The 14,694-nt window shown below is 39.6% G+C and overlaps 1 protein-coding gene across 1 annotated transcript in view; it reads right to left on the reverse strand.

The window, feature by feature from the left end:
• LOC111237057 (coiled-coil domain-containing protein 57-like) overlaps positions 1-12,204 on the reverse strand; it is a 30,888-nt gene extending 18,684 nt beyond the window's left edge. The window contains exons 1-7 of the mRNA XM_022766012.1: positions 12,062-12,204; positions 7,465-7,587; positions 6,528-6,671; positions 4,701-4,809; positions 853-954; positions 385-542; positions 220-294 (exon numbers count right to left, since the gene is read on the reverse strand). Coding sequence (XP_022621733.1) covers positions 220-294; positions 385-542; positions 853-954; positions 4,701-4,809; positions 6,528-6,671; positions 7,465-7,587; positions 12,062-12,204 — 854 coding nt within the window. The remainder of the gene's footprint in view (positions 1-219; positions 295-384; positions 543-852; positions 955-4,700; positions 4,810-6,527; positions 6,672-7,464; positions 7,588-12,061) is intronic.
• Positions 12,205-14,694: the final 2,490 nt, after the last annotated feature.

The following is a 14,694-nucleotide window of genomic DNA, read 5'->3' on the forward strand; positions in this document are numbered from 1 at the left end:
ACAGATATTTAACTGAAAAAGAACTTTACACATTCTGAAAATAAGGTGTAAATGACACCAACTCAGTCTCAATAACTCAAATGCCTTTTTTTTTTCTTTCTATTGCAAATGTAGAGATTTGTTGTCACTTTCTGTCTCCATGCTCCTACAGTAGCTGCCTATACTAGCAGCTGGCTCTGACTGCCTGACTGAGAGGACTTTGTGTTATTAATGACTCACTTGTTAATGCTGTCATAATCCTTCTTCTTCAACTTGGTCTCCATCCAGTTCACCTCATCCTCCAGCTCCTTTATCCTGAGAGAGAGGATAGTCAGCACACCTCAAACACATGTAGATACACACACACACACACACACACACACACATTACAGGTGCATACAGTACCTGTGGTCCTTGACATCAGTGAGGTCTTTGATCTCCTGGTCTTTGAGTTGCAGCTGGGTCTGTATCTGCTGACAGAACTCCTCACGTGCTCTGAGAGTCTCTGTCGCCTGAAGCTGAGCCTGACAGTGAACTTCAGTCTCTTTAGACAGCAGCTTCACCTTACCAAGGACGCACGCATGCACACACACACACACACACACACACACACACACACACACACACACACACACACACACACACACACACACAGCAACAAATAGTAATTAGGTGTGAGAGACTATGCTATGGAAAGATTAAGAGTTCAACAAGAAAACTGAACATGACTCTGTCATTTAGTGTCATTCTGTCATTAATCTATTTAGATTATTTAGATTTAGAATAAGACTATACAATACCATGAGTACTATGCCGTCATTATATGTTGTTACATGTGTTTACAGTGAGATATCGTCCTTTAACTCTCCTCACCTTGAGTTCATGAGACAGCACCACAGCACACATCTCATCCATTTTCAAGTTGAACTCATGTTCCTGCCGTCTGAGCTCACCCTCAAAAGCTGCTGTCATCTCCTGTTGGGCAGATGAGAGAGATTAGAGATATTATAGTTAATTTTAACACAACACATTTCAGTCCCTATTAGCCAGTGTGGTGCCAAAAGTGCTCTAATCCAGAAAAGATGACTGCCCTCTCACATAAAGATTGTCCAACATTTTCAAATGGCAGCAGTGACAGACAGTGGCTGGAGTGTGGGTGATGGGTGATGGAAATTAAGAAGTAAAGATCCTTTTTGTGTCAGAAAGGAACAGAATTCATAAGGAATGTGATTTTATGTTTGAGAAACACTTAACTGATGCAGAATGACACTAAATATTATTTACCACCAGTTATTACAATTAATCTGACTACAGACACCATCTTCAATTTGTCAGTATAACAAAACAGGAGGTCAAAGGCTCAAATGTGAATATATTCTCATCTACTGCATCTCTAACATATGAGATTAGGATAGAATAGATTAGAAAGTCTTTATTCTCTCAGAGGGGCAATTTGGTTTGCAACAACTTGTTTAAAAACCCAACAGCTGACAGGACAAATGACCTCAAATACCTATTTGATTTGGCTCCTAGGGAAAGTGCCAATGATGCTGAGGTTCCCAACCAACAGATCATTGCAAAAGTTAAAATTGAATTTAAGAGTGATCTGTCAACGTTAAAAACCCCTCAGCGCTTCTCAAGAAGAACAAGATCCATATAGGGCTGAATAAAAAAAAAAATCTAAGATCAACCTTTATATTTGTACCTTGCTGCGTGATGTGTACAATGTACTGTAAACTGCAGTGACTCTGCATAGACTGTAGCTGCCTGGTCCGTACTTGAAACACAATGACAGTTATTATTTATGTCACAGTTTACAGGTGTGTCATAACTCAAGACTACTCATATATCCAGCTATCATCTCATCTATGTTACTTTATAACTTAATATAACACAGGATGTCAGCTGACTCTGGCTATCTCTCAGTGAATACAGAGATCACAGCAACGAGAGAGGGACAGTTGATGTTGATGAGATATTATCTCTGGCTGTAGATGTCCAACAGTGTGTGGCTTCTACTTTATTCAGTCCGTCTCCACTAGGGAGAGAATGCTTCACTAACCAGCTGTCTGCACTTATCAGACTGATGTCAACACAAACACTGCAGATGAATTAGTGAGCTGACTTTTACTATCTGTCCTGTCTGTGCTCACAGTGATAATTAAAGTTATATCTTGGTTGAAGGATCTGCTGTGTAGTTGTATGGGTTTCCATTTATTTCCATTTATATTACATTTACATTTGCTCATTTGGCAGGTGCTTTCATCCAAAGCAACTTACAAGTGAGGGACATTACTAAAGCTTCAGTGCAGTAGGAGACCTTGGTGTAAGCACTAAGTACTACATCTATTCAAAAAGTGAAGGAGATAAAGTGAAGGAGTGCACTGTATGTGCACTGTAAGTGCTAGTTAGGGTGTTAGAGATGTTAGGAGAGGAGGTGCTCTAGAAGTATTCAAGAGATTCTTGAGGATAGAGAGGGACGCCCCTGCTCTGAGAGCATCAGAGAGAGAACCATCTGTAAGAGTTTCACTGTGTGTGAAGGAAGGTCCACCAGAAGAGCATTGCAGTAGTCGAGGCGAGAGATAACCGAGAGCTGGGTGGTGTACTGAGTCAGGTAAGACCTGATTCTGATGTCGTATAGAACATCATGGTCAGATGACAAACATGACACCCAGGTTTCCTACAACCTTGGTTGGGGTATATTGATATCGTGATACTGAGTGGCTGGGATGACTAAGAGTTTGGTCATAGAGAGGTTTAGTTGAAGTTGGCATCCATTCAACCATGTGGATATGACCCAAGGCATATTGCAAAGAGAAGGGCTCCCAGTAATTCTTGGTGCAGTCCAGTGGGGAGGGATGGGATAAGGACTTTTCTCCTTTGGGTGAGTAAAGAGGAGAGAAGAAGAGAGGGAGACATGGAGAGAAATGGAGTAGGTTTTTATACTTTCACTCTGATTCACTGAGTGTAATCTCTGTAAACAGAGTCCAGATCAGAGAAGAGAGGAGGTGATAAAAATGTTGATAAGTTCCTGTCAGTTATTTCAGCACTAAGCAGGAAGATCTGCAGGCACTACCCAGGCTGAATATAAAACTACGTTACCCCTTCATGTGGTTTTGGGGAAAAATCTTCTAATCCTTTTCAGTTGAAACTGTTCTTTTTAATGAATATGTACATTAGAAAGCTCATTAGAAAGAACTAACCAAGTTGCCAGACAAGTTGCAGGAAATATGGTCACAACCTCCCCTTCCTGAGTTACAGCACTGAATAATGGCCAACCGTGAAGTTGACCTTTGACCTTTTGGATATAAAATGTCATCACTTCATTTTATCCTTATAGAAATATGGGTTAAATTGTGAGTTAAATAGCAGACGAATTCATGAGTTATGGCCAAAAATGCATTTTGTGAGGTCACTGTGACCTTGACCTTTGACCACCAAAATCTAATCAGTTCATCCTTGAGTCCAAATGAATGTTTGTGCCAAATAGGTGTTACTGAGACATCATGTTCACGACAATGGGACGGACGGACAACCTGAAAACACAATGCCTTGACTGTCGCGGAGGAATAAAAATAAAGACAGTAAATCATCTCCATGTGTCGTGTCCAGTGCAGCTGTGCACCTCTGTGTGCGTGTGGACACAGTAGCAGGAGGACGATGATGAATCTTTTCACTTGTTATTGATCAGTGTCAGAAGAAAAGCACATTCCCTCCCTGAGCCAAAAATGGCCTAAAAGATTCATCCTCACCTGTTCGTCACTCAGTGTAATGACCTGCTCATCTTACCTGACGGATAAGTGGACACACACACACACACACACACACACACACACACACACACACACACACACACACACACACATACTTGTGCATGTGCTGTGTGCATGTTAATAAAGCCCACAGATACAGACAGCAGTCAGAATTGGAGTGAGGGCTCTTTTGTCTGGGTTCATCCTAAAGGTCTGCTGCTGCTCTCCTCTGAATGTCTGGCTGCTCTGCCAGTTATTTATTGCTCTGCAGCGTACAGAGGATGCTGTGAAGAGGTGTAACACAAGACTTGTCACTGTGTAGAGTCGCTTTGTGATAAAGCTGTGCATACTGTACGTGTCAGTAGCCCAGTATGTCTCATATCCATGAATGGCAATATGTTTTGGAGGGAAGTAGCAGAGGCCATAAAAGGTTTTATTCAAAATGATGAATCATAGATCAACATTGCGGCACACAGTCATCAGATTGGAACAGTTTCTGGTCTTCTGAAGATGTAAAAGTGTGTGTGTGTGTGTGTGTGTGTGTGTGTGTGTGTGTGTGTGTGTGTGTGTGTGTGTGTGTGTGTGTGTGTGTGTGTGTTGTGGGTGGTGGTGTGTGTGTAATTTCACCCCTAATTGTGCAGGATTTATAGACCTTACGGAGTGGAGGAATCCTGGTCCTCACATCTTCAAAGAGCAGTTTGAAGCTTAAGACTTGGTTTTAGGGTCCAGTGTTATACGTTTATGTGTGTGTGTGTGTACGTGTGCGTGTGCGCGGTGTGTGTGTAATTCTATGTGAGGATTTATAGACTTACGGAGTGAGGACATCCTGGTCCTCACATCTTCAAAGAGCAGTTTGAAGGTTAAGACTTGGTTTTTAGGGTCCAGTGTATACATTTATGTGTGTGTGTGTGTGTGTGTGTAGGTATGTTGGTTGTGTGTGTGTGTGTGTGTGTGCTTGTGTATGTTCACCTGTCTCTGTCGGGTCATCTCTCCCTCTACTTCTTGTATTCTGCGCTGCAAATCCCATTTCATCCTCTCATACTCCTCCGTTTGCTTGTGTATTTCACCAGCCATAGAGCTACCACACACACACACACACACACGCAAACACACACACACACACACACACACAAAGAAAATTCAACACAACAGTGACTGAGTAAACTACATGTGCAGAGACTTAACACTGACACTGAGGTGATTACTAAATCCCTCTCAGAAAAAAAGCTATCACTCCAACCCAGCTAACATTACTCCTGTAATTGCTGACAAATGTCTACCTACTGGGACAGTTCAACCAAAGCAGATTTTCCTAACTTACCCCCCGTGGCATTTAGCCATGCAGATAGTTTATCTCAGGTGAGTATTATGTCGGTATAGCAGCTTTCTTAACCAATGTTGAAATGTTCCAAAGCCCCGGAGCCCCAACATCAAAGACAATTTAAGACTAGAATTACCACCCTGACTCCATCAATGCAGAAGCTTTTTCTTGAACTTGAAATGTAATATATAAAATCTTAAAGAAGCCTCAGCTGTCCAGTGAAGGGATGCAAAGATCTGATATGTGACATGTTCTCTAAACTTTGTGTTCAGAGTGAACAAGTCAATTTTAGAGGGTAGGAAGCTAGAAAACTGAAACAGTAGAGTAAAATGTATCATAAACGTATTCATATGTATATATAATATTCTAGAGAGTAAAGAAAATGTACCTCTTATCTGCACTCATGTGGATTTCCTCATCCTATTTTGCACCTTTGACTGAGAAACTTGTGCAGGTTTAAATGTCCCATGAATCTTTGCAGTTTTACATAAGTTTTTCTTGTCTTTAAAACCTAAATCTACTCCACTCTTCACATAGATCACTGAACTCAAAAATATATCAAATATAATTTAAATATCTCACAAACTAAAACTGACTCTGGCTATAAATCAAAATGGTAAATCTTGTATTATAAAGCCACTCGATTGAAGTGATGACAGACAAAAAGCCTGTGCCGCCAATCTGGAGTGATGACTGGTGTGTTGAGTGATGTAGCAGCTGGGCAGAGTGATGGTTAACACTGCTGCCTGAATGTGAGTCACTGGGCTTCAGGCCCAGTGACTCACATTCATGCATGTAGTACTCTCTGAGCAAATTGATGAGGGAGATACAAAAAAAATAACAGACTCATTATAATTGAGGTTTTTGCATGATACAGTCTTTCCTGCATCAAAAGCTACAGCGACAGACCCCCTGAGTGCTCCTGACCCTCACACCTGTGGTGCAAACAAGGCCCCACCCTCAACCCTCAACCATTGCATCCTATATGAAAAGGTGGGATGGTCCTCGTTAACAATTAGAAGGGAGCAGCATTGTATGTTATTTATTTATAAGTCTCTGCCTCGTTACCCCTGCTCTCTGGTAACATTCAAACACAGCGCTTACATATGAATATGAAGTTACATTCTCTTATTTCACTGGAACATTTTAAAAGACTGTAACTGGCACATCCTTTTTTTTTTAAATGTGAAAGTGTATAATGTACATCTGTGAATTATCTGTGTGTCCATTTTAATCCCTGTGTATTTATGTGTCTGTCTATGTATAAACTGTATATGTTTATTTCTGTCCACAGATCCCGATCTCAATGAGACAACTGGTTAGATAAAATATAAAAAAACTCCACCCTCATCTGCTATGACAGCGACAGGCCCTGGCCCCTAAAACCAAACACTGTCCTGCACATCAAAGACTCACTTTGCTGTCAAGGTTATGACAGTAAACTCAGAATGTGACTTGTCTCTTTCTTGGCTCACCACTTAAGCTGGTCCAGCTGCAGCCTGTGCTGAGCAGCACTGTCCCGACTCCTCCTCAGCTCCTCCTGCCTCTCCTCAGCCTCTCTGGCCCTCTGCTCCTCCAACTTGGCGACCTGCGTACGGAGTTGGCTCAGCTGCTCCTGCCTGCAAATGACACCAGTATTTCAGTATTAGCTGATTTAATTAACACAGTCACTGTGTCTTCCTGTGCACACCTTCTGGATTTAATATAATGCATTTCCAAGGTGAGCTCTGCTTCCACAAAGTCACCCTCCCTGCATCTTATCAGCATAGTGCTTCATTTCATGTTGAGGTGTACGACAAATATCAACAAAGGAACAGGGAGTAAAATGATCAGTTGATTGATCAATTTGTCAATCAACAGACAATTAATAATTTTAAATCATTAATGATGATAATATGAATAACTGAAGATCATTTCACATGACCCAAAGACTGCCATGCATCAGATAAAAACACCAAACATTTTCTGGGTCAGCACTGACTGTTTTTTCTCTTTCTTAAATATTATCTCTTAAATATGTCTTTTATCTCCTGAGTTAGCGTTGTTGTTATATTTCCCAAAAAGAACATCTTTGGATTTTCCAACAGATTTTCTTCTAACTTCTAACTCATCTGTCTTGAAGTTAAGTTCTTGTTGTTGTTTTTGTTCCATTTTTGTACGTCTCAATGAGAAATGTACAAAAAGAGTTGCAAAAATACCTAGATAAGATGAGACAAGTAGCGTCGGTAGCTAGGAAAGACATAAAGGTTGATGTTGGATGTAGTATTTAGGATTTTCTAACCTGAGATGAAATACGATTCCTTAACATAGTTAGGATTCATTTCTGTATCACCAAATTAAGAAAAACAATACTTTATACTCTTCCTATCTTCAGACTTAAGATATGCAGTTTCGGCCCCTGATGAACTGTACCTGTTGTGCTCCACAGTCAGAGCTCTGGTCGTTATGACGTCATATCTCTCCAGCTCTCGGTCTCGCTCCTCCAGGATGACCATGTTGAACTGGAAATCTTCCTTCAGCTGCTGGTAGTGTTCTCTGATAAATACAAAACAGTTGACTGGTTATCACTGTGCTCAGAAAGAAAGACACGACCTCATGTAAGACCTGTGTGTATGTTGAAGGACTTGGCCTAAATGGACTCCTGGTGTCGCCATCATTAGAAAATATTTATTTTTTGTTACTGGTGTGACCAGCTGGTCCTCCTCTTTACACAGACCTTTAACAGTTCTCACTGAAGCTCCACAGTCATCCCAGTTCTCAGTCCTCCATCACTGGACTGAAGGAATGTCGCCCTGGTGTTGGCCCATCTGAAGGACATATCCCATTTGGCCACCAAGCAAACAGGTAGGTGGATGATGCTGTGAACCTGAGCTACACTCTGCAACACCTCTGCTCCCCAGGGACATATGATGTTTGTGGATTTCAGCTTCCACACCATTCTACCAGAAGTCTTCCACTGTGAGCTCACCCGGCTCACTGTGTCCACAACCACCTGTCAGTGAATCAATGACTTCCTGACAGACAGGAAGTAGTTCTCTTCACAGCGCTTCTCCCTCTGTACAAACAACTGCACTGCAGGAGACACCCCTGTTAAACTCCTGAAATCTGCAGACGACACAGGGATCACTGGCCTCATCCAAGACGTTGATGAGTCTGCACACAGACACAAGGTTGAACAGCTGGTCCTCTAGTGCGGTCTTAACAACCCACAGCTGAACACTCTTAAAACTGTGGTGATAATAGCGAACTTCAGGAGCAGCCCCCCAACAATTTTGTATTCTTACCCGGAATCTCTCTTACTTTTTCTGTTCAAGTCAGATTCACCAAATTCTCTTAACTGAACAAACTTGATGTAAATTGCTCATTTCACCCTGATGAACGGCACCTGTTCATAAGGAGGTTAGTTAGATACATCATTAGCATAATCTACATATATGGCCATATAAGGCTGCCTGTTCCACTAAGTTTGTGGACTCATTTCATTCAAAACATTTTTTTACCAAGGAGGAAAAAGAAGAATTTCACACCATGAAGCTTCATGTCTGAAATACAAACTGTATCAAAAGTGGTACTAAAGGACCTGAAACTATTAGAAAACATTTATACAGCTGTTGATGACTTGTCATCACAGTAGCACCAGACAGTAGCATAAAGAGGAATGAACTGACGTGAAGGTAGACACTAAAAATGTCTTTGTAAAGCAGCTCATGACTAATATGAGAAGCATCATGTGGCACTGACAGATATTAGATGAGAGAATTTTATAGTCAACAATAGGAGATGTTACACTGTACAGTGCAACATAGGATGATACTGGACACAGACACTGACTCAGCTGCCAGACTGAGAGAATGTTCCAGAAACTACTGAAATAATAAAGTTGCTTTGCTGAAATATGGCAGTAAAGATGATAAAATCTAGAACACCTTTCAGTAAATTGGGTGTCGACCACTCATAGTAAAGAAGAACACTCAGAATGACACAGATTATTTTAAACCACTTGTATATAGATAGATAACCTCTCCCTTCTGATGCCAGGATCAGAAGAGACTAGCAAGGGGACTGCTGGTGTTGTTGTGTTCTGAGTTGGGGTTATGTTCTGATTTTGAGCCTTTCATAGTCTTGATTAAGTGTCCTGTTGGTTTTGTATATCTATGAATTTGGTTGTTTTAAAGAGTCTTGTGTGGTTGATTTGGGTCACTGGTGGAGTGTTGTGGCCTCCATAGGGCCGCCCAAGGGTGGGGGAGTAACAATGTTGTTCTTGCACAAGGCTCAATGTTATTAGAACTGTGTGCAAGTACACTGACATTCACTGCAAACTGGAGTCAAATGCCAATGAAGCTGATTCTGATTCTAACAGAAACTGTTGACTTGAATTTCAAAAATCAGTTTACTTTTGAGTCAGATCTTTTTGTTTTCTATGTTCAGACTGTGAGATATCTGTCCGCACCAGTACAATGGAGGTGAATAGGATTTAGTTTGTGGTGCTGACTGCACTGAAAAATGACAATTAAACATTTCAACAGAAACGTGTCTGCCCAGATAAAGTCCCCACACCTACATTGTATTAGGCTGGAGGCAGATATCTCTGACACACATTTCAAAACCTGTACAAATAAAACTAAAGCTATCTGCTTTTGTAACTTGGCTCAACCCTGTAAGAGTTCAAATGTTCAAGCTGGTGTTGCATTATAACAATATCATTTCAATTTACAGGTGACTTGATTACATAACTTTTCCACACACACACAGGTGAGTCAATTCTACTAATAAAGCTGTATGAAAAAGTTTGGACAAATCACAGATTCTGTTGATCTCTGAAGAGAAAAGAAAAATATGTAAAAAAAAAAAAAAAAAAAAGAAAAGAAAAAAAAAGAGGGAAGAATGGATTCTAATGAAGTTCAATCAGGAAGACTACTTCTACATCTCATCTCATTCACACTTCCCTCTCTCTCCGCTACCCATAATCAGCTGACCATGAGCATTATCAGTCAACCTATCATATTTTGCCACAATCCCAATCATCCAATCATATCATTTCTGTCAAACTTTAAATCTGTTCTCTATTCTGCTGTCAGCTGTCATTTCAGATGGATTGCTTCAACCTTCCTTCTCCCCTTCACTGCCAGCTTCACCTCCAGCATCCTGCATGAGTCCATCTGAATCCATCCTCATCATTTTTCTGGTTCTCATCATTTCATCTCTCGACCACCAGTGTATAGGCCCCGGGGGATTTCCTATATTTTGCACAGCATCTCTTCCCCTCTCCAATACGATTACATCACATCGGGGTCTAATTGCCAAAGACACTCACATTTCACTTTTCTTGTTTTATACACGGCATTACAGCTTTGCTCACTCAAAAATTTCCGAGTCCCAAGTAACATTCTGACAGGACAGAGAAGCAGCTACAGCTGCTGGCAACGTCTCATCTCACCGGGCTGCAGAACAGAGAGGTTCAGGAGATCCTTTGTTCCCACTGCCATCAGGCTATACAACACCTCAGCCAAAGGAAGTGGACGTATCTAATTTTTATTGTTTATTATTCATTATTAACTGTTATTATTATTATCAATATAACTAAACTAGAGCTAAATACCAACAAAATCTAGATGCAAATGTCCTGCAGCATGTTCAGAAGGTGAAAGTGAAAAGAGGCTGGACTCTACAACAGCACAATGATCCAAAGTAGACCTCAAAGTCCACCACTTCAAGAAACACAAGCCCAACAGCCCCCACTTGACATGAACATTACCGAAAATCTTTTGAATAGGCAAGACAGCCTAAAATGTCAACAGCAATTCCTAATGACAATTCTTGACCTGCCGTACAAGACCTAACAAGTTAATTAAGACCTAACAAGTTAATTAATACCCAATGAGTTATGGAAGTTCTAGTGTTTTACATGTATGGAGCCCAAACCTCTGCTATAATTGCGGTTTGTTTTTCAAGTTCATGAAATAAAACCTAATGTAATGTTGATAAATGTCACATTAACATTTAAAGAAAAGCTCATGTATAATGTCTGTTTGCTGCAGGGGTTGTATTTATTTATTTTTACTTAAAGAAACTCACATTAACAGCTGTATTTCCACTTCATTACAAGTAAACTCACTGTGCTGTAATATAGTTTACAAATGAATGTAATAAATAAAAAAACAAATGCAATGTGACATAACAATAACAAATTCATGAAAAAAACAATACGCATCCATAGTCAGTCACAAGAGTCTCGCATCCACTCCATCAACATAAAAACATACAGTATAGACACATGTATAGACACACATACAGAATGAATCTAATCAAACAGAAAAGACATGGCTGCAGACATGTTTGACAACAAACACTCTTTTTGTTGCTTTTCTCTGTTTTATGTCACTATAAATTCTATTTGGATTTTTTGAATGTTGGCCAGATACAAAGCAGAAATTGAAGATGCCACCTTGTGATTGACATTTTTCATCATTTTCTGAAGGTCATATACTAAAAGAATAATCAAATAATTGAAAAAATAATCAACAAATAAAGTGATAGTGAAAATAATCATTTTGCAACGTAACAACAAACTCATCTGGAATGAAATAAATCAATTTTCTGATTTATCACAATTTTTAATTCACTGATCCAATATTCATTCTTAAATTCCTGAAACCAATCTTTGCATTTGGACTTTTTCTCATTAAACATGTATGCACATACAAATCTGCTCTAAATGTTCTGCATGTGCAGCGGTTATGTGTTGTTAGTGGTTCAGTTAGCTTTACACAATTTTAAATTTAAAGGTTGTTTCCTTTAGTGTTGCTCACTTTAAGCTGCCAGGATGAATTTCAAGAAGTGTTTTATGCAACACTGATATTTAACTGATGTAACTATGGAACCTCAGTGTATTTCATTGTTGTTTTTTTCAAAGACAGACTGGGCTCTGCTGCTAATCCTACATTAAACTTTTCTAGCAGAAAGTTCACATTTACTGTTATTCTGAGATGAGGTGGATGGAGGCGGATACCTGAGGGAGGAGCACTCCTCCTGGGCCTTTTTGAGGGAACTCTCCAGCTGATGAACCCTTAAAGCCTGGAGCTCCTTCCACTCCCTTTCTTTACTGGCCAGCTGGGCGTCCAGGCTCAGTTCACTGTCCCCATCTGACTGCATGGTGGGACTGGGATATACCTATGAACCACAATACAGGTCAGCATGCATTGAAATGCACAGTAGTCATGCAGTTAGCTTATTTTCTGTAGCAATGTTTGCATTATGGACCGACGACACCCCCAGAAAATGATGTTTTTCTGTCTGTTGTACAAGGTACAAGTCTGTGAACATAAACATTTATGAAGTTAACAGTGACTCCAAAGGTGTTTTTCAGTGAGAATCATCCAGTCAGTTAGCATGAAATTTTGTCATATGTACTGCTAACAGCACTTCTTCAGAGAGCCTAAGTGAAACCAGAACATCTGGATTCTGTTCCAGAGTAACAAAACCTCCCCCAAAATCGACATTTGTAGCTATGCTAGTAGTTTTGATAGGGATGCTAGTTTTTTGAAAATTGATCTGAATAGTGTTGTTTATTCAATATTTAAGCTTTTAGCGGCCATTAAAAAAAACACAATTTTCCACAATGCCCTAGACATTTGTGAACTAAATATCAAGTCAAGGTGTCACAGCTCAGACATGTCAGCAGGACAGACATGTCTTAAAACAACAGAGACTGCAACTAGAAAGTTGAAAAAATGGCTTTGGAAGAGAGTGTTTTATGGATATGGATGCCGTACTTGTAGTTTTCTTCATGGGAGCTGTAAGATTTTTCTGTTCTCACAAAGTAATTGCTGCTAAACTTGTCAAGGTTTCAATTTTCTGTAGCAGCTGCTGTGTTGGATGTTGATTTGTCTCAGAATATGAAAAGTAAACCCCAGGAAGATGCTCCAAAGACAGAGAAAAGAAATGCTAAATGAGAAAGACTGCATTGAGTGACAGAAGCTAATGGAACAGAGGCTAACACAGATGTGATGTTGTGGCTTTGGCTCTTAATGTTGAGACAGGAAATCACAAATGGCTGTAGATTGGATGATTCATGCTGAAAAATCACTTTGGAGTCGAATTAACCACAGTCAACTTTTTTTTTTTAATCAAAGAACCAGATATGCTCTAATGTAGCTGTTAATCTATGAAGTAATAATTGACCCAGTCTCATGGTGATCCAGGCCACAGAAGTGCTTCACGTGAGAGTCATACAACACTGTCTATGGAAGAAGAATGAACAGGACTTTTACTTGAAGATCCAAGGAGACCCAAAACAGCTCCTTCTACTTGACAACTTCTATAAAGACAAAGGCCTTGAAAACATCCCTCAATACACCCATGACCAGTCAGCTAATCTGTGGAGTTTACTTGTAACTGTCAACTGTATAGTGTCAGTGAATTGGCTTTGGTTCTGTTAAATTCAGAGATGAGAACTGTTCTGCTTTCTTTTCTGTTTTGTTTTGGTGTTGGTGTGTTTTTTGTTTTATTTGTCTAAAATGTTTTGTTGTACATAAATGTTTTGCTGTTGTGGTTTTGTAAATGTGTGGTTTTTATTTTTCTTATGTTGTCTGAAATGCTGCTGTTTCTGTTTTGTTTATATTTGTAATGAAAAAAAAATGCTGTTTTGTTAGTTATGCTTATGCTATGAAAATATAGACATGTTATAAAGAAGAAAATAAAAGAACAAAAGAATTGAAGAATCCATACACACTTAGCATTCAGACAATTACAGCTTAGCTATTACACTGAGTTTTTGTATTTGAAATACTGCAGCCTTTCAACAACTAGCTGTATCTTGTATGTTTAGTTATTAATAATCCTATATGTAAACAAGAGTCCCAAATCCCATCTGAAACTTGAAATTTAAATCTGTATATCTGGAGATGACATGTATCTAAAGCAGGGATGAGGGCACAGCAAATTTGATTATTAAACATCTAGACTAGTGACGTAGTAACGTGAAATGACATTGTTATTATGAAATATAAATAAAACTGTATTAACTGCTAGCCAGTAGAGAAATGTATGACAATACAGGTTAATTAATAGGTTTTCAATACAATATGAAAGATACATATACAACACACACGCGCGTACACACACACATACACAAGCAACAACACACGCACACACAGAGTTAGCCTACCATGACACAGTAGTCTTTAGCTTTTGTAGCAGAGTCCACAGGTAAACTTCGCATCGTTTGAGCCTTTTAAATCTTCATCCTTCACAGTCAACACGACGTGTAGCGATCAAACAAATCACTGGTTAACAGTTAACTAATATATATCATTTACATAAACACTTAACACACAATAAACACTCAATAAACACGAGCTAAAGTCGAACGTTAACTAAACTAACTAACTAAACTTGTCTCCTTCTACTTTTGATGCATGTGTTTCCAGGAAACGTACGTCTGTCAAGTGTTCCCCCCTGCTAGGTGACGGAAGGAGACAATGTTCCTGGTCCGCTGCACTAAAATAATTTTTTTAATGGTTTTTAATTCAGCACTTTCTACTTGGTTCTATTTTTTTCTATCGGTCACAATTAATATGTAATATGGTGGGTGTGCGCATAAGAGAGCCGGTAAACAAACACTTTATATGTGAGAGTAGGATG

Source organism: Seriola dumerili, unplaced genomic scaffold (assembly GCF_002260705.1).
Source record: "Seriola dumerili isolate Sdu_G_001 unplaced genomic scaffold, Sdu_1.0 BDQW01000807.1, whole genome shotgun sequence".
NCBI lineage: Eukaryota > Metazoa > Chordata > Actinopteri > Carangiformes > Carangidae > Seriola > Seriola dumerili.